Genomic DNA, 19,837 nt, shown 5'->3' on the forward strand with positions numbered 1-19,837 from the left:
CTATGTCAGGGGAAGGCCTTTATGATAAGGAGGAATTGGGATAGTGACCTGAATGAAACGAAAGAACAAATAATACAGGTATCTAGGGAAGAGCAACCTAAGCATAAGAAACAGCAGCACATGCAAATGCTCTGAAACGGAAGCATGCTCGGTATAGTCAAAGAACTAAAGTACAAAAGAGCCTGTAAACAGGTAAGTTAGGGAGAATGGAAGGACTCAGATCAGAAAAGTACCAGTGGCAGGGTCTTCATAGCTCTGATACAGAATTTGGATTTGTCTCTGAGTTGGGAACCCAGGAGAGGACTTTGAGCAGAAGAGACACGATCATGAGCACAGGAATGGCATATCTGTAAAGGATCATGGACTGCTATGTGGAAATGGAGATCAATTGGAGACACTCCAGAAGTCCAGGAAAGAGGTATTAACGGCTCAAACTGGGCAGAGGCAGTGGAGGAAGTGAGAAGATACATCATCAAGTACAATGATAGAAACTGCTGGGTTGTGGGGGAGGGTGCCTGGTGGCTCAGTCTGTTGAGCATCCAACTTCAGCTCAGGTCATGATCTAACAGTTCATGAGTTTGAGCCACAGGTAGGGCTCTGTGCTGACAGTTCAGAGCCTGGAGCCTGCTTTGAATTCTGTGTCTCCCTCTCTCTCTCTGTCCCGCCCACTTCCCCCTCCCTCTGTCTCTCTCACTCTCAAAAATAAATAAAACATTAAACATTAAAAAAGAAAGAAACTGTTGGTAGAGGGACAGCAGGGTGGCTCAGTTGGTTAAGCATCTGACTCTTGATTTTGGCTCAGGTTGTAATTTCACAGTTTGTGAGTTCAAGCTCCATGTTGGGCTCTGCATTGGGCATGGAACCTGCTTCAGATTTTCTCTCTTTGCTGCCCCTTACCCACTCACATTCCCTCTCTCTCTCAAAATAAAATAACAAAATAAACTTAAAAAAAATTGCTGGTAGATTGTGAGGTGTATATGAGACAGAAGGGAATTCAGGGATGACCTCAACATTGTTGGCCTGAGCAACTAGAAGAATGGAATTACCACTTATGGAAATGGAGAAACCTAAGTAGAAATCAAGAGTTTGGTTATAAGAGTGAGATGTGTATATATTGTGTAGCAGTTGGATGCAAATACAATTATAAAAACATGAAGTATAACTTTGCATAGTTTTAAATATATATCCATGTTTACACACACACACACACACACACACACACACACATACTCTTCCACAACATGCTTACCTCTCCAACCTCATCTCCTGTCACAAGTCATGTACATTTTATGATCCAGCAATATTAAATCAACCTCTTTGCCATTGCTTACATTTCTTGCTGCAATACTGATTGGCCTACTACCAATACTGGCAAATACTGATTGAAAATCCTGTACTGAGGGTCTTATTTTATGAAGTCTTTTCATAACCTGATCCTTTGGAAGAATTCATCCTTTTTATTATTTTTATACTTTATTTAGATTTTGTTTGCTTCATAAATCCCACTGCTGAATTTTATGTCTACAAGTTTGTATTTCCTACTAGACTACAGGATAGAGAGCCTGTTTTTTTTGTTTTTTTTTTTGTCTTTTTATGTTTAACCCCTGGCATACTGCAGGATACAAAGAAATGCTTAAGTGGAATAGGTTTCTCACATTTGGATTTATAATTCCAAGTCCATTGAAGAAAATGGATTGTATTAAAAAATAAGATGAATCAGCTACAGCATAAGGTTATGCATGTATTCAAGCTTTATATCAATGATGATTTCTTGGAAAGTATTTGATACATATAAATTAATAAGTCTCTAGTTAGTGGGAGTCTGAGGACTTAGAAACAGATACAGGCAAGAAAATTGAAGGTGCAGGAAGTTTATGAGAATGGTATCCTTACTTGTGTCTGCACCACAAACCTGTTTTATTTGTCCTGCAGTTGTGACACTTTCTCAAGTCTGCAGGTCTTATCCCTATGGAAACTTGCTAAAATGCAGATTTCTGGGCCCTAACAGGTATAAATATGATATAATATATATACCTAACAGGCATAAATATATACAAATATGATTTGTAGTGGTGGGAACCAAGAATTTTAATTTTAATTTTTTAAAGTTTATTCTTTTATTTTGAGAGAGAGGGGGAGAGGGAGGGTGGGCATGAACTAGGGAGGGGCAGGGAGCATGCGTGCGTGAGAGAATCACACTGTCAGCGCGGAGCCTGATGGGGCTCCATCCTATGAACCAGAGATTGTGACCTGAGCCAAAATCAAGACTTGGATGCTTAACCAGCTGAGCCACCCAGGAGCCCCAAGAATTTTCATTTTTAAAACAACATTAAGTTTTTCTTATGTACACTAAAGTTTGAGAGTAACTAAGAGAATGTAATGGATTAGAGAGAAATTAAGGTGGTGGGAAAGAAATAGTTCACATTAGAGACCTTAGAAGGACTGTAACTAATCAATATAATAAGCAGAGAATGAATATAAAATGGGAAGAAAAGACCTAAAAACTAAGCCAGCTGTAATGATTTTTAATGATAACATTCAAAACACCATGGGTCATGCATTTAGGAAAGACTTAACATTTAGGCGAAAGTTTGTTCTATTGAATCTAGGGTAGCTGTAGCTAAACATTGGAAAAAAGCTGTTCTTTGGAGCTATATATTTATTTATCTTATATATTATGATGTATGTTTATATTTTGAAATCTTAAACTGTGTGTCCTTAATAGTCTTTTTATACAACATTACTTACTGATGACTGTGTAGACTATTTTAATAAAGTGTACTGTTTGGGGAACCCAGCTGGCTCAGTCAGAAGAGCATGTGACTCTAGATCTCAGGGGTCATGAGTGTGAGCCCCGTGTTGGGTGTAGTGGTTACTAAAAAATAATAAACTTCAAAAAATACTGTTTTTGAAGCCAGAAAACAATGAAGCATAAAACCATGTCATTTTTAGAAAAATGTTGAAAAAAATCTTTATTTAGTTTTTTGAGAGAGAGAAAAAGAGCGTGAGTCAGGGGGAGGGGAAGAGCAGAGAGAGAAGGAGACACAGAATCCAAAGCAGGCTTCAGGCTCCTAACTATCAGCACAGAGCGTGGTGTGGGGCTCAGACTCATGAACTGTGAGATCATGACCTGAGCCAAAATTGGACGCTCAGCCAACTGAGCTACCCAGGCACTCCAAACCATATCCTTTTTTGATCAATAATGGAAAATCTAGTTGTATGGCCCATAAATAAGATAGCAACATTTACATTATTCCTACTTAATGTGATTATACTCTAAGGATATACAAATGAATAAGGTCATGAGTACTAAATTTGGAAATCCAAACTGTTGGGTATCCATAGATTTCCCAGTAAGTGAAAATGGTTCTCATCTTGTATTTTTTTTTAGGTTCCCAGATTGTGATGAGCCATATCCTCGACTTGTGGATCTGAGTTTAGCTGGTGATCCTACTGAAGGAGGTCCAGTGGCAGTGCAGAGGGACTATGGTTTTTGGTGTCCTCGAGAGTTGAAAATTGATCCTGATCTTGGTTATTCTTTTTTACACGTGCGTGATTGTTCACCTCCTTGTCCAAATATGTACTTTAGGAGAGAAGAACTTTCATTTGCTCGATACTTCATAGGATTGATTTCAATCATTTGCCTCTCTGCCACGTTGTTTACTTTTTTAACTTTTTTGATTGATGTCACAAGATTCCGATATCCTGAAAGACCTATTATATTTTATGCAGTCTGCTACATGATGGTATCATTAATTTTCTTCATTGGTTTTTTGCTTGAGGACCGAGTAGCCTGCAATGCGTCTAGCCCTTCACAGTATAAGGCATCCACAGTGACTCAAGGATCTCATAATAAAGCCTGTACCATGCTTTTTATGGTACTCTATTTTTTTACTATGGCTGGCAGTGTTTGGTGGGTAATTCTTACCATCACATGGTTCTTGGCAGCTGTGCCAAAGTGGGGTAGTGAAGCTATTGAGAAGAAAGCGTTGCTGTTTCATGCCAGTGCATGGGGCATCCCCGGAACTCTAACTATCATCCTTTTAGCGATGAATAAAATTGAAGGTGACAATATCAGTGGCGTGTGTTTTGTTGGCCTCTACGATGTTGATGCATTGAGATATTTTGTTCTTGCTCCCCTCTGCCTGTATGTGGTAGTTGGAGTTTCTCTCCTCTTAGCTGGCATTATATCCCTAAACAGAGTTCGAATTGAAATTCCGTTAGAAAAGGAGAATCAAGATAAATTGGTGAAGTTTATGATCCGGATTGGTGTTTTCAGCATTCTCTATCTCGTACCACTCTTGGTTGTAATTGGATGCTACTTTTATGAGCAAGCTTACCGTGGCATCTGGGAAACAACATGGATACAAGAACGCTGCCGAGAATATCACATTCCATGTCCGTACCAGGTAAGGGAAACCTTGTTCTAAATTTCAGAATTTGTGATAGTGAAAGGGAAGGCATATTACTATGAAGATCTGATCTTAGCTAGTTGTTTTTTAAAAACTGTTTATGAACTTCAGCCAGTACATTAAAATTTTAAAGTGAAGATAATGGACAAAACCATTGGAGAAAGAATGTAATGCACATGTTTCCATAAATACTTTCCTTTTAAAAGATGACTTTTATAAGTCTAAGCTATGGGCTTTTAAGCAGTTTACTTCTGTTCTCACAAAATAGTTTACTTGTTGATTGTTTAGAAGTCTGCAGGTTTGAAAGCAAGAAGCACTTTACCAACTGATAAAAAAGCACTGTCTTTTGTGAAAATTTTACTGATGATCAAAAGAGGAATTGTTTTAACAGTTTTGTAAAATTAATAGAATGCAGTTGTATGAACTAGTTCATCGCCTAATTGGTCTTAGTTTTTCTTTTTTGCGTACTGAATATTTTATGATTTACCTTTGACTTTAAACAGATCATATAATTGTCATGAAATCATAGAATGTTAGGTCTAGAAAGAATTTTGGAAGTCATTTATTCACGTTTCCTTTATAATTTAGAATTCTTAAACATCTATCTTAGTTGAGGCTTAGAAATGTTCAGTGACTTGCTTCGTATATCCAAACTGAGATTTATTGCTAAGGGAAGAATGGAGCAGGGAAAGTAGTTCACAATAGTTGATGCTAAGTTATTTCTCTATCTTAACCTTCTCTAGAACCTTTGCTCCTAGCTATCATTCTCCCTTCCTTTTAAGACCAGTTTTCTTGAAGCAGACTCCCATTCCTGTCTCCTTCATCATATTCCAGGTTTGCTGTTAAAAGTGCACCAGCCACCCTTTCATCTCCTCTGATTCTTATGTTTTAATGACCTTCTTTAACGTACTTAGGTATTATAGATAATTTTTGTTTGCTTGTCTCTTTCCCCTGCTAGACAGTGAACTCTTTGAAAGCAAGAACTACTTTTTCATATTTTCAATATTTTTTAATTCATATTCTGTAGGTTAGTAGATGTAATTTTTTTAAATGTTTTATTTATTTTTGATAGAGCATGAGAGGGGGAGGGGCAGAGAGAGAAGGAGACACAGAATCTGAAGCAGGCTCTAGGCTCTGAGCTAGCTGTCAGCACAGAGCCCCACGCGGGGCTCGAAACCACGAACGTGAGATCTGACCTGAGCCGAAGTCGGAGGCTTAAGCGACTGAGCCACCCAGGCGCCCCAATAGATGTAATATTGAGAATGTGGCTATAGATGGAGAAAAGACATTTTTAAGAAATGGTAATAGTGGTACTAGGGGCAAAGTGTGTGATTAGCATGTAATCAGTGCTTATAAATATTTAATGACTGAGAATGCCAAGTCCCCCTTTCTTTGTGGTATAAATAGTCCTATACAAAATGATTTTTTTTAAAGAGAGAGCATATGCATAGTTTTTTTTATTTTTATTTTTTATGCTTTTTATTTACTTTTTTTTTTTGAGAGACAGAGAGAGCACGAGCAGGGGAGGGTCAGAGAGAGAGGGAGACAGAATTCAAAGCAGCCTCCAGGCTCTGAGCTAGCTGTCAGCACAGAGCCCGATGCAGGGCTTGAACCCATGAACCGTGAGATAATGACCTGAGCTGAAGCCAGAAGCCGGATGCTTAACTGACTAAGCCACCCAGGCGCCCCCAAAATGATATTTTTATGATTTTATAAATATTAGCTCTGGGCTTAAAAAAAAACCAACTCCTACTAAGAGACCAAAAAAGATAAATAATTGAAACTGAATTTCCTGACAGAATGACTTATTGAAAACTCTTGATACTAGTTTTCAGACCTGAAACCATGTAATGGAATTTTACTTTTAATGAGAGAGAGATGGTTGAATTACATCATATGCTTCTCTATATTAAGGATTCTAAGTATATTATTATCTTAGGACCATTAAAGAATAATATTTAACTATGAAATGATTATCTAAAAAATACCAAACCTCAATCATATAAATTAATAAATTAGAATAGTTAGGATGCTACTGTTTTCAAGACATTCCTAGAATTCTTTCATCATCTTTATTTTTAATGTATATTTTTTAATGTTTATTCATTTTTGAGAGAGCACAAGCAGGGGTAAGGCAGAGAGAGAGGGGGAAACACAGAATCCAAAGCAGGCTCCAGGCTCAAAGCTGACAGCACAGAGCTCTATGTGGGGCTTGAACTCACAAACGGTAAGATCATGACCTGAGCTGAAGTTGGACACTTAACCGACTGAGCCATCTAGGCACTCCATCAGTATGTGTTTTTTTTTAATGTTTTTTTTTTTATTTTTGATACAGAGAGAGACAGAGCATGAAAGGGGGAGGGTCAGAGAGAAAGGGAGATACAGAATCGGAAGCAGGCTCCAGGCTCTGAGCTAGCTGTCAGCACAGAGCCCGACGCGGGGCTCGAACCCACGAACGTGAGATCTGACCTGAGCCGAAGCCGGAGGCTTAACCGACTGAGCCACCCAGGCGCCCCAGTAGTATGCTTTTTTTAATGTTTACTTATTTTGAGAGAGAGTGAGCATGAGTAGGGGAGGGGCAGAGAGAGAGGGAGAGCGAGAATCCCAAGCAAGTTTGCCAGGCTTGTCAACGCAGAGCCCAACATGGAGCTCAAACTCACAAACCATAAGATCATGACCTGAGCCAAAATTGAGAGTCAGACACTTAATGACTGAGCCACATATGCATCTCTCAGCATCTTTAGAATCAGTTTGAGCTACACAGAAATATGTGTGTGTGTGTGTGTGTGTGTGTGTGTGTGTGTGTGTGCATTTTTTACAGTCATGGGTTAAAAGTGTTTTTCATTTCTAGCATATAGAAATAACATTGGAAATGAATTGTTTATGATATACTGAAAAAAATAGAGAATGACATAGTAACAATAGCGTAGTTATTAAGCTGTAAACCCTGGGGCATGAGTCCTGGCTTCATATCTTACTTTCATTATTTACTAGCTTTATAACCTTAGGCCAGCTTTACTTCTCTCTGCTTTAGCTCCTCATCTGTATAATGAATAATGGAATATAATAGTGATAAAACAGTAATAATATTAGATAGAAATAAAAGTAGAAAGGGCACCTCGGTGGCTCAGCTGGTTGAGCGTCCAGCTTCAGCTTAGGTCATGATCTCATGGTTCGTGAGTTTGAGCCCTACGTCGGGCTCTGTGCTGACAGGTAGCTCAGAGCCTGGAGGCTGCTTCAGATTCTGTATCTCTCTCTGACCCTCCCTGCTCATGCTGTCTCTGTCTCTCAAAAAAAAAAAAAAAAAAAAAAGAAAGAAAGAAAGAAAAGTAGAATCTATCCCCTGAGGTTGTTCTTAGGAGTATATAAGCACATACTTAGAGGAGTGGCCGCTACATAATAAGTGCTCGGATGATAGCTCTCATTCATTCTTTTCGCCTTTTATTGTTCCTGCTGTTGTTATTTATACATGTGTGTGTATGTGTGTGTGAGAGAGAGAGAGAGAGAAAATGGGCTTCTTAAAACCATCCAGTACCAAGCTTTACCAAGTGACATATTTGCTTCACATTTTATATAAAAATTTTAAGTAAACTCAACACCCAGTGTGGGCTTAAATCACCGCCCCGAGATCAGGAGCCTCACACTCTCCTGACTGAGCCAGCTAGGTGCCCCTTGTTTCAGACTTTTAAAAGAAATCTTTACAGATTTGTTTGAAGCTCCTATAAACCCTTACCCAGGACTGTTCCTCTTATTCAGTACCCAGAGGTAACCATCATCCTGAATTTGGAGTATACCATTCCCATGAAAGTCTATACAACTGCCAAGCTATATATATGTGAGGTATAGAAAAACTTTGTTTTACATAATATCTAGTACAATGATACTATACATGTTTCTGTAACTTGGTTTTTTAACTTAATGCTTAGTTTTTTAAGAATATTAATGCTATAGCTCTAGCTCATTTTTAAAAATGTGTTTCCTTTTAAGGAAGTTTATATTATAAAATGTTTTAAATATATAGATGTATATAGTATGTACTGTAATGGATTCTCAAGCATCCATCCCTGCTGAACTGTTTTATTAATTCTAGTTGTGTGTAGTTCTTTTAGATATTCTTTGTAGAAGTACTGGTGTCTGCAAATAAGGACAGATTTGTCTCTTGCTTGCTTTCTGATTCTTATGTTTTAAGATTTTTGCATCTATACACATAAGATAGATTATGATAATTTTTACTTTTCCTGTACTGTCCGTGTCCAGTTTGGGTGTCAAGGTTATAACAACTTCATAAAGTGAGGTGTTTTTTTTTTCCCCTTTAATTCTCCGAAATAATTTTTACAGCAAATGAAGACTATCTATCTGTTCTTTGGAAGGGTTGGTATATCTTCCTGTTAAAAATTGTCCTAATATCTTTAAAGTAAGAAGAGAGAAACTGTGGAAGACACTAGGTTTTTTAATTTTATTTCAATTTCTTAAATAGTAATAGTTGTATTTCTTCTTTTTAAATTAAAAAAATTATTTAGTATTTATTTTTGAGAGAGAGAGAGAGAGAGAGAGAGAGTACAAGTAGCAGAGAGAGAAGGAGACACAGAATCTGACACAGAAGCTATCAGCCCAGAGCCCAGTGCGGGGCTCAAACTCACAAACTGTGAAATCACAACCTGAGCCAAGGTTGGACACTTAACTGACTGAGCCACCCAGGTACCCCATAGTTTTATTTCTTCTTAGGGTATTTTATTTATATTTTTCTAGAATATTATTTTATCTAACTTTTCAAATACACTGGTATAAAATTATTCATGTGATTTGTTTTATAAATTATTACCATTTATTTGTTTCTAATGTATGTTCTCTTTATTCCACCTTGATCAATCTTGTTAGAGGATTATCTTTTTAATTCAGTTCTTTCTATTCTAATATTCTTAATAATGCTTTTCTTAGAATTGCTTTGTTTTTCTGTATTCTTAAAAGCTTAATTCATACATTTTTAATACTTTCTAATTCTTAAAGTGCATTTAATAGTCATTTTAGGGGCATCTGGGTGGCTCAGTCAGTTAAGCGTCCAACTCGGTTTTGGCTCAAGTCATGATCTTTTGGTTTTGTGAATTCAAGCCCTGCATCAGGCTCTGCACTGGCAACATGGAGCCTGTTTGGGATTCCCTCCCTCTCTCTCTCTCTCTCTCTCTCTCTCTTTGTGTCTCTCTCTCTCTCTCTCTCTCTCTCTCTCTCTCTCTCCACCCTTTTCTCTTTCTCCCTCCCCCACTTGCATTCTGTCTCAAAATAAAGAAACTTAAAAAAAATTAACCATAGTCATTTAAAATTTAACCTAAAAACTATTATTAATCATATTGGTCACTCATTTTGTTTCCTGTACTTGGCTCCAAGCAAGTTTTTTTTTATTTTGGTTTGGTTTGGTTTGGTTTGGTTTTTTTTTTTAGAACCTCTTATCAATTCAAGTTAGGGAATTTCTGGCCTTTTTTTCTTGACTGAAGTTTTCCTAAACCTGATGGAAGGGCTGTTTTTCACAGTAACACCTCATGGATTGGTAATACTCAAATACATACATTGGTTTTTTTTTTTAAATTTCCTGCAGTATATACTTTTCCCCCCAGAGTTAGTATTAACCTTTGTCTTTACATTTACAGTTGCACCAAAAACCATAAGATACCTAGGAATAAACCTAACCAAAGAGGTAAAAGATTTGTTCACTAAAAACTATAGAAAGCTTATGAAAGACATTGAAGACACAAAGAAATGGAAAAGCATTCCATGCTTATGGATTGGAAGAACAAATATTGTTAAAATGTCTATACTGTAACACAAAGCAGTCTACACATTCAATGTATTCCATATCAAAATAACACCAGCATTCTTCACAGAGCTAGAACAAATAATTCTAAAATTTGTGTGGAACCAGAAAAGATCGCAGAGAGCCAAAGTAATATTGAAAAAGGAAACCAAAGCTAGAGGCATCACAATTCCAGACTTCAAGCTGTACTACAAAGCTGTCATCATCAAGACAGTATGGTACTGGCACAGAAACAGACACTCAGATCAATGGAACAGAATAGAGAGCCCAGAAATGGACCCACAAATATATGGGCAACTAATCTTTGACAAAGCAGGAAAGACTATCCAATGGAAAAAAGACTGTTTCTTCAGCAAATGGTGTTGGGAAAACTCGACAGTAAGATATGCAAGAATGAACCTGGTCCTCTTTCTTATATCATACACAAATATAAATTCGAAATGGATCAAAGACCTAAATGTAAGACGGGAAGCCATCAAAATCCTAGAGGACAAAACCAATAACAACCTCTTTGACCCTGCCAGCAGCAACTTCTTTCTAGACATGTTTCTAGAGGCAAGGGAAACAAAAGCTAAAATAACTTTCAAGACTTCATCAGGATATTTAAAGCTTCTGCACAGAGAAGGAAGCAGTCAACAAAGTGAAAAGGCAACCAGTAGAATGGGAGAAGATACTTACAAATGACATATCGGATAAAGGCTTGGTATCCAAAATCTGTAACGAACTTCTCAAACTCATCACCCAAAAAACAATCCAGTGAAAAAATGGGCAGAAGACATTTACAGATACTTTTCCAAAGAAGACATCCAGATAGCTAACAGATGCATGAAAAGATGCTCAACATCACTCATCATCAGGGAAATACAAATCAAAACCACAATGAGATACTACCTCACACCTGTCAGAATGGCTTAAATTAACTTAGGAAACAGTGGACATTAGCAAGGATGTGGATAAAGGGGAACCCTTTTGCACTGTTGATGGGAATGCAAACTGGTGCAGCCATTCTGGAAAACTGGAAAGTTTCCTCAAAAGAGTAAAAGTGGGTCGTTTGGTTGAGCCTCTGACTTCGGCTCAGGTCATGATCTTGCAGTATGTGAGTTCATCCTCCATACGGCTCTTTGCTAACAGCTCAGAGCCTGGAGCTTGCTTTGGATTTTCTGTCTCCCTCTTTCTCTTTCTCTCCCCGACTTGTGCTCACTTGCTCTCTCAAAAATAAGTGGACAAACTTAAAATTAAAAATAGAGCTACCCTATGACCCAGCAATTGCACTACTAGGTATTTAAGATACCAAAGGATAAAAAAATGCTGATTCAAAGGGACACATGCACCCAATCAATGTTTGTAGCAGCACTATCAACAGTAGCCAAAGTATGGAAAGAGCCCAAATGTCCATTGAGTGATGAATGGATAAAGAAGATGTGGTATATATACACAATGGAATATTACTCACTGATCAGAAAGAATGAAATCTGGCCATGTGCAACAACGTGGATGAAACTAGAATGTATTATGCTAAGCACATGATTTCACTCATGTAGAATTTGAGAAACAAAATGGATGAACATAGGGGATGGAAAAATAAGATAAAACAGAGAGGGAGATAAACCATAAGAGACTTTTAAATACAGAGAACAAATTGAGGGCTGCCTGAGGGAGGAGAGTGGGGGATGGGCTCAATGGGTGGTGGGCATTGAGAAGGGCCCTTGGGATGAGGGCTTGGTGTTTAACCATAATTACACTATATGTTAACTGCCTTGTGTTAAAAACCCGTATGTTACAAAAAATTAATTATGGTAATGGTTGCACAACTCTTGAGTATACTAAAACCCTCAACTGTGCACTCTAAAAGGGTGAATTTTATGTAAATATATATCAGTAAAGCTGTAAAAAATTAAATTAAAAAAAGCCCTTTGTCGTTAGCATAGTAGTTTAGAGGCTCTTTTGGAAGATAGTGCAAGTGTGATTAAAGCTTTATTCTGTGTGTGAATCTCATTAATTCCCTTGTGACTCCTGCTTTTCAGTCTTAAGTAATAGATGTTGAATTGTCTGGCTTGTTCAAAAGAAAAAGTGCTGTAAATATGAAGTCTTATTAGTATAAACTTCATTGTGATTAAAATCTATTACTTTAATATCCATAAGAATCATATGAAATAGTATGGCTTCATTTCTGACACTCTAATGGGAGGAAGTTGGAGCAGTATGAATAATATGGCTTATTCAGAGTCGCATTAATAAACTGTATCAGGGGTCAGCAGACTATAGCCCATCCAGACTATAGCCCACTGACCAACAATAGCACTGGCCACCTGGGTTAGGGTTTGTGTGTGTGTGTGTATGGTAAACTGTCCCCCAAAACATGATAACCTAAGATTTACCATTTTAACCATTTTTAAATGTACGGTTCTGTGGCATTAAGTACATTCATGTTGTGCAACCATCACCACCGTCCATCTCCAGAAAACTTTTTATCTTCTTAAGCTGAAAACTTTGTACCCATTAATCAATAACTCCCATTTTCTCCTGCCTCCCCACCTCTGGCAGTGATCATCTATTTTATGTGTAGAGAGACATAAAATTTGGTCCCTCATATAAGTGGAATCATACAGTATTTGTCCTACTTTATGATTTTCTTAATATTCAGGTATTAGAATTTGCATTAGTTTTTATTCAGAATTTTACTTCAGAGGAATCATATACAGACTTATAAATTGAGCACCAGAGAATAAATTCCTATTGGAAGACATATCCACACATAATTGAAAAAGATTGGCTATCACTGAGCATACCTAAAAGAATATTTTGGCAGCCTCTGATAATAATTCCTAGTGGGAAGTTTTTAAAACGTATTAAACAGTGATGTTGTCTTTGGGGTAGCTTCCTCAGGTGACTTAAAGAATATAGTGTTTGAATAAGAGCTTTACAATAAGTAAAGTTGCAGGGAGCCTGGGTGGCTCAGTCTGTTAAGCGTCTATCTCTTGATTTCAACTTAGGTCGTGGGTTTGAGCCCCACATTGGAGCCCCACTGCCAGTGTGGAGCCTGCTTGGGATTCTCTCTTCTTCCCCATCTGCCCCTTCCCTGCTTTGTTCTGTCTCTCTCTCTCTCAAGATAAATAAGTAAACTTAAAATAAGGTTGCTTTGTAGTCATTTTGCAAGTTATTGAAGTTTCAAATATTTAAAAATAGGTTTATGATGTAGTTGATCACATTGTTTCAGAGCACTAATTGCATTTAATGCAAATTGCTTGTATTTAATTAATTTGAAGAAATAATTTGAAGGAAAATGGGCTGGTGTGAAGTCTTTTAAAATATTTAAAATACTTTATGCCAACTATTTAGCAAGAATGATTTTTAAAAATGTATTAATACTTGAGAAAGTAATATTTAATGCCTGAATCCAGAATTAATTATGAAGTTTAGCCTGAGTTGTCAGAATAGTGCATATTTTAGTTTAAGATCAGTAGAGTATATTCCTAGACTATGTTTCCATTTTATGTATTATTTAAAGAACACAATAATTTTCCAGGTACTTGGGAAGGTTTTTTTCTTTTAAAAATAATTTCCTCTATTTAGTGCCTTCTAAGAAGCTTAAAGCATTCTATTAAAGAGTTAACATCTCAGAGAGTGTTGATATTCTTAGAAAACCATTTGAAAATAATATATTGGTTAAAAAATGACCTTTTAAGTCATATTGGCTGGGTTTATGTTCTGCCTTTAACATTCCGAGCCTCGATTCCTTATGTAAAACACAAGAAACAATAGGTTAAATATAGTAATATCTATCTCATGAGTAGCTATGAAGATTAAGTGAGCCAATAAATTTAAACCTTGTAGTAGAGTGCCTTGCACAAAGAAGAATTTTAGTATTCTGTTGCTACAAGTTTATAATTATTGAGGTTTGAAGAAGGATTATCCCTATCCTTCATTTTTTTCTTCTAAGCATTCATGTTCAAAAGAATGCTTTTCCTTTCCTAATTTGCCCCTTCGTTTTTTTTAATCCCTTCTATCCATCTAATTCAGTGCTCTATGTCCCAGGGAATTTTGGTACTGGAACCTGTTTCAGTAATAGAAATGTGTTACCATCATACAAGCAGCTTAGCTGAGACTGTCACATTCACATTAGAGTAATTTGTAGAATTCTAAAAAAATTTTTTTTATGGCAAACAAAAAATATTTGTATTCTTTCAGTCACACAAGGGAACCCATCTGTTATTTATCTAGTCTTGATCCAGAAAAATACAGAAAAGCAGAATAACGTCAACTCTAACTTGTTATGATTTTAGCTTCATTTTCTTATAAGAATGGTTCCCTTTACCAGGGAATTCCAAAAGGTATCAGCAGTGCATATGAAAGGACCATAGGGGAAATGGGTAATACGGGAAATTTCCCACATTAGCAACAACGAGTAATTCTGTGTAGATATATAGTACTATCAATCCTTTTTTTTTTCCTGCTCCTAATTTTTAAAGTGGTAAATGTTGCCTGTGACTTCCTATCATCAAATTAATTTTTTCTCATATTTGTTCACTGTCTATAGTGGAGGAAAAAAGAATTCCCTGAAAAAATATATTCTAAGTCTCTTGTACAAAAGTACCATAAAATATTAAATGTTAAAGAATATTAAAGAAATTTATAGAAAACTTAATACTATTATATGTGGGTTGTAAAATGCTGTCACAATGGCACTTTTGGATAAATATATTAAAACATACAAGTTCCTATTATTCTGGCTTCTGTTACACAGAATAGCCGAAGCCATGAGTTCAGTGCAAGTCTTATGTGCAGATGTATCTGGTGTACAAATGATTAACACCATTTTAGGAAAAATTCAATGTGCTTGCCACAGTCTACAGCAGGGCATAGCAAACTGAGTAAGTAAGGAGTTAGGGCTGATCAAACAGGGGCGCTCAGACAAATGGGAGGAGAGAGGTTGCCTGGGTGTGGTGGTTGGTGGTGGAAATTGAGACCTGGGCCAGCTGGGAAATTAAGGTTAAGAAAGGGAGTCAAGTAATCACTGTGAGCCTTGATCAGCAGGGTCAGAGGTTGCAGTGTTTGCAAGTTAGCAGAAGCAAATTCTTTTCTGCAGGATCCCCAACGAATAATTAACCAAATAGCTGACAAAATAATGCTACTAAACACATCAGAAAACAAGGTCCTGTGACTGAGATCCATTCAATATAGCATCAAACTTAGAACCACAGATAATGAAAGTGTGAGATACTGAATAATAGGTAAGTATGTAATATTTATAGAAATAACAGATATAGTCACAAAGATGACCAATCTATAAGAAACTACTTGGAATAAATGTTTTTGTTTTAAAAAAATCAGATGTCTAGAAACATAATTTTTGAAATAGAAACTCAGTGAATTTTGAAATGTAAAACAGCAATTTTGACTGTTGTTTAAAGAGAAATGTAATGAACTGGTATATGTGGGTGAAAATAAAGTTATCCAGAATGCAGCAAGAGAGACAAGGAAAATATGGAAGTGATGTTAAGAGAAATGGAGGACAGAATGAGAAGTTTGAAAAGAGGATAGAGTCCCAGGAGTGAGTTGCTAGAGGAGAAAACTGAAGTAATGCAAAAGAGACAATATTTAAGGAGATAATGACTGTAAAATTTCCAAAATTGCAAACATGTGAATCCATAGATCAAGGAGGTACTGTACACACTTGGCAGGATAAATAAAAAGAAATCAACATTTTTTTGCGAAACTTGGTGAACACCAGAGCCAAAGTCTTGAAAACAATCACAAAGAAAGGACAGCATATTAAAACAAAACAAAAACAACGAAACCACAAAAAAGACCAACAGAATGATAGCAGAGTCCACAATAACAATGAAAGACTGTATATCTTTAAAATATGGAGAAAAAAGAAACTTCACCCAGAATTTTGTGCCTTGCGAAACTGCTCTTGTAAGCGTAGAGATGCACTGCCAGATTGCCTTCAAAGACTTGCTGCCCAGTTGCAGGAAGTGTGATTAGCAGACACCCTTCTTCAGCTGCAGAGAGCTGTCTTGTCTGACTCCATCCCTTCCTGGGATGCCCTGCAACTAGCAGTTGTTAGGTGGGCTGAGAAGCCCTGGCGATTGGCCCAATGTGGGACCTTTTAAAGGTCATTCTTTGCTCTAGAGCTCCCTGCCAGTTAGTGGAGGCTTTTCTGAGAATTCATGGCCAATTACTTTTTCCTTTGCCTAGTTCTGCTTCCGTGGAACCCTTTCTTCCACAGATTCCTTCCCCATAGACGTCTTAATACCCCCAAATTCAGTTCTGCATCTTCTGGAGAATTCAACCTGTCCTCAAGAACAAGGATGAAATGAAGTCAAAAATAGACTTTATCACCAAGAGACTTGTACTAAAGGCATTTCTAAAGGTTATATTTCAAGAAGAATGAAATGATCTCTGAAAGATAGGAGATGAAAGGAACAATGAGATAAAATTGTATCTCAAGCTAAGCAAGTACATAAATATTAATAACTGTGTAATTTGGGGGTTTAAAATATATATCTAAAATCCAGTAGAAAAATACAAAAAAAAAAAAAATATATATATATATACACACACCATCATTGGGTTAATGCTTCAATCAGTGAGTTGCACCAGAATTCAATTAATATTGTTCCAGAATCCCTGATAAAATGCCCTTCTCTCTTTACTTTTTGTCCCCCCCTCCTCCCGTAGTCCTCTTGGTCTTTAGGGGTTTTTTTTCTGATTATGTTTCTTAATTTAACGTTTTGAATAGGTGCTGTGTTAGAATGATTAATAATGGTAAAAATATATAGTGAAAAGCATTATTTCTACTTTTATTCTTTATATTCTCAATTTTCACCCCCTGTCCATAGCTTCTTGTATTTATATCCAGAGGTTTTTTTTTCCTATGAGACTGTCTTGAGAAGTAAAAGTCATAGTGTACTTAAAAGAGCTCAGCACACAATAAGAAGTCACTAAATTTAATTCCTTCTCTCCTTAATCTTTGACTTTAAAACCCAGAAAATATAATTAACCATGCATTTTGCTGCTAAGTGTCATGACTTTTGCTTTATACCTGTAAACATCAATTAGAACAATAAAACCATATTTCCTGCATGTCATAGTCTTAATGAAAATTTCAAAGAGCTTTCCTAGCCTTGGCCTAAACCTAATTGAAAAGGAAAACTTTTTTAAAGTGAATGTGATTAGTAGAAACTCATGATTTCTGGAAAGTGATTCTGGTGTTTCAGAATATATTCATGAAATTAAAATGTTTGTACCTATGTTTTCCAAATGAAAATAGTTTTATTATTTTAAGTATTATAAAATATGAGATCAGTTTTTTTAATTGAGGTATAATTGACATACTAGTTTCAGGTGTACAACATAATCATCCAATGTACATACTGTGAAATGATCACCACAAGAGGTCTAGTTAACATTTATTACCATACATAACAATTTTTTTCTTATAAAAAATTTTAGGATCTACTCACTTAGTAGCTTCCACATATGCAATACCATATTATTAACTTTAGTCACCAGGCTATACATTACATCCCCATGACTTACTTATTTTAAAACTGGAAGTTTGTACCTTTGACCCTCTTCACTCATTTATTAACTACCAATCTGTTCTTTGCATCTGTGAGCTTGGTTTAGTTTTTTGGATTCCACATATAAATGAGATCAAATGGCATTTGTCTTCCTCTGTTTGACATTTGTTATTTAGCACGATGCTGTAAAGATCCAACCATACTGTCACAAACGGCAATATTTTGTCCTTTTTTATGGCTAATATTTGTGTGTGTGTGTGTGTGTGTGTGTGTGTATACACACCATATTTTCTTTATCCATTCATCCATCAATAAGCACAGGTTGTTTCTGTATCTTGATATTGTAAATAGTGCTGCAGTGAACATGGGGGTGCATAAATCTTTTCAAGATAGTGTCTTCATGTTCTTTTGAGAATTACCCAGAAGTGGAATTGCTGGATCATATGGTAGTTCTATTTTTTAAGTTTTTGAGGAACCTCTGTACTGTTTTCCATAGTGCCTGCACCATTTTACACTCCCGCCAGTGGGGAACAACGGTTCCCTTTGCTTCATGTCTTTGCTGACACATTCTTATCTTTTGGATAATAGTCCTGTCAGGTGTGAGGTGATGTTGTGGTTTTGATTTGGATATTGAGCAACTTTTCATGCACATGTCTTCTATGTCTTTAGAAAACTGTCTATTCAGATCTGCGTTTTTAAAATTGGATTGATGATTTTGCTCTTAAGTTTTATGAGTTATTTATGTATTCTGAATATTAATCCCTTATCAGCTATATGATTTACAAATATTTTCTCCCATTCAGTAGGTTGCCTTTTTTTTCCCAAAGCTTTCCTTTGCAGAAACTTTTTAGTGTGAAGTAGTGCAACTTGTATAGTTTTGCTTTTGTTTCTTTTGCTTTTGATATCAGATCCCAAAATTTATCACCAAGACCAAGTCAAAGAGCTTACTGCCTGTATTTTCTTCTGGGAGTTTAATAGTATCAGATCTTACATTCAAATCTTTAATCTGTTTTGAGTTCATTTTTGTGTATGGATTAAGATAGTGGTCTAGTTTGAATCTTTTGCATGTGACTAATTTTCCTGACACTGTTTGTTGAAGAGATGATCCTTTCCCCATTGTGAAATCTTAACTCCTTTGTTGTAAATTAACTGACCATACGTATATGTATGCATGGGTTTAATTCTGGGCTCCCTATTCTGTTCTGTTGATCTGTGTGTCTGTTTTTATGCCAATGCCATACTGTTTTTATTGCTATAGCTTTGTAATACAGTTTGAAATCAGGGAGCATGATGCCCCCATTTATGTTTTTCTTTCTTAAGATTGTTTTGGCTCTTTTGTAAAACTTTAGGATTATTTGTTCTATTTCTGTGGAAATGCCATTGGAATTTTGGTAGGGATTGCATTGAATCTGTAGATTTCTTTGGGCAGTATGGACATTTTAACAATACTATTTTTTCTAGTTCATGAGCACGAATTGCCTTTTCACTTATTTGTCTTGTATTTCCTTCATTAATGTCTTATTTTCTTAATCTGTAAGTCATGAGATTGCAGAGCATTTTTGAGGAGTTCCAAGATACTCATTTCTGAACATGGTCTATCCCCTAAATAGTTTTTGCAAGGCTGGGGAAGTCGATTTGTTGTAGTAATGCTTGGCAAAATCTAAATCATGTTTATGTTGCATTGTTTTATACTTAATGACAAACTAATTTATTTTCTTTTTTTTAATAGTTTATTGTCAAATTGGTTTCCATACAACACCCAGTGCTCTTCCCCACAAGTGCCCTCCTCCAACACCACCACCTCTTTCCCCCCTCTCCCTTCCCCTTCAACCCTCAGTTCATTTTCAGCATTCAATAGTCTCAAGTTTTGCATCCCTCTCTCTCCCCAACTCTCTTTCCCTCTTCCCCTCCCCCTGGTCCTCCATTAGGTTTCTCCTGTTCTCCTGTTAGACCTATGAGTGCAAACATATGGTTTCTGTCCTTCTCTGCCTGACTTATTTCGCTTAGCATGACACCCTCAAGGTCCATCCACTTTCCTACAAATGGCCAGATTTCATTCTTTCTCATTGCCATGTAGTACTCCATTGTGT

General features: G+C 36.5%; 1 protein-coding gene across 4 annotated transcripts in view; it reads left to right on the forward strand.

Moving 5' to 3' along the window:
- FZD3 (frizzled class receptor 3) overlaps positions 1 to 19,837 on the forward strand; it is a 93,062-nt gene that overhangs the window by 36,738 nt on the left and 36,487 nt on the right. For 3 of the 4 annotated variants that reach the window (XM_029938441.1, XM_029938438.1, XM_029938446.1), the window contains exon 4: positions 3,392 to 4,409. In XM_029938441.1, the coding sequence (XP_029794301.1) occupies positions 3,392 to 4,409 (1,018 nt within the window). Of the gene's footprint in view, positions 1 to 284; positions 419 to 3,391; positions 4,410 to 19,837 lie in introns of all 4 variants that reach the window. The other variant, XM_029938448.1, reaches the window with a different exon arrangement.

This window comes from Suricata suricatta, chromosome 1, assembly GCF_006229205.1.
Source record: "Suricata suricatta isolate VVHF042 chromosome 1, meerkat_22Aug2017_6uvM2_HiC, whole genome shotgun sequence".
Lineage (NCBI taxonomy): Eukaryota > Metazoa > Chordata > Mammalia > Carnivora > Herpestidae > Suricata > Suricata suricatta.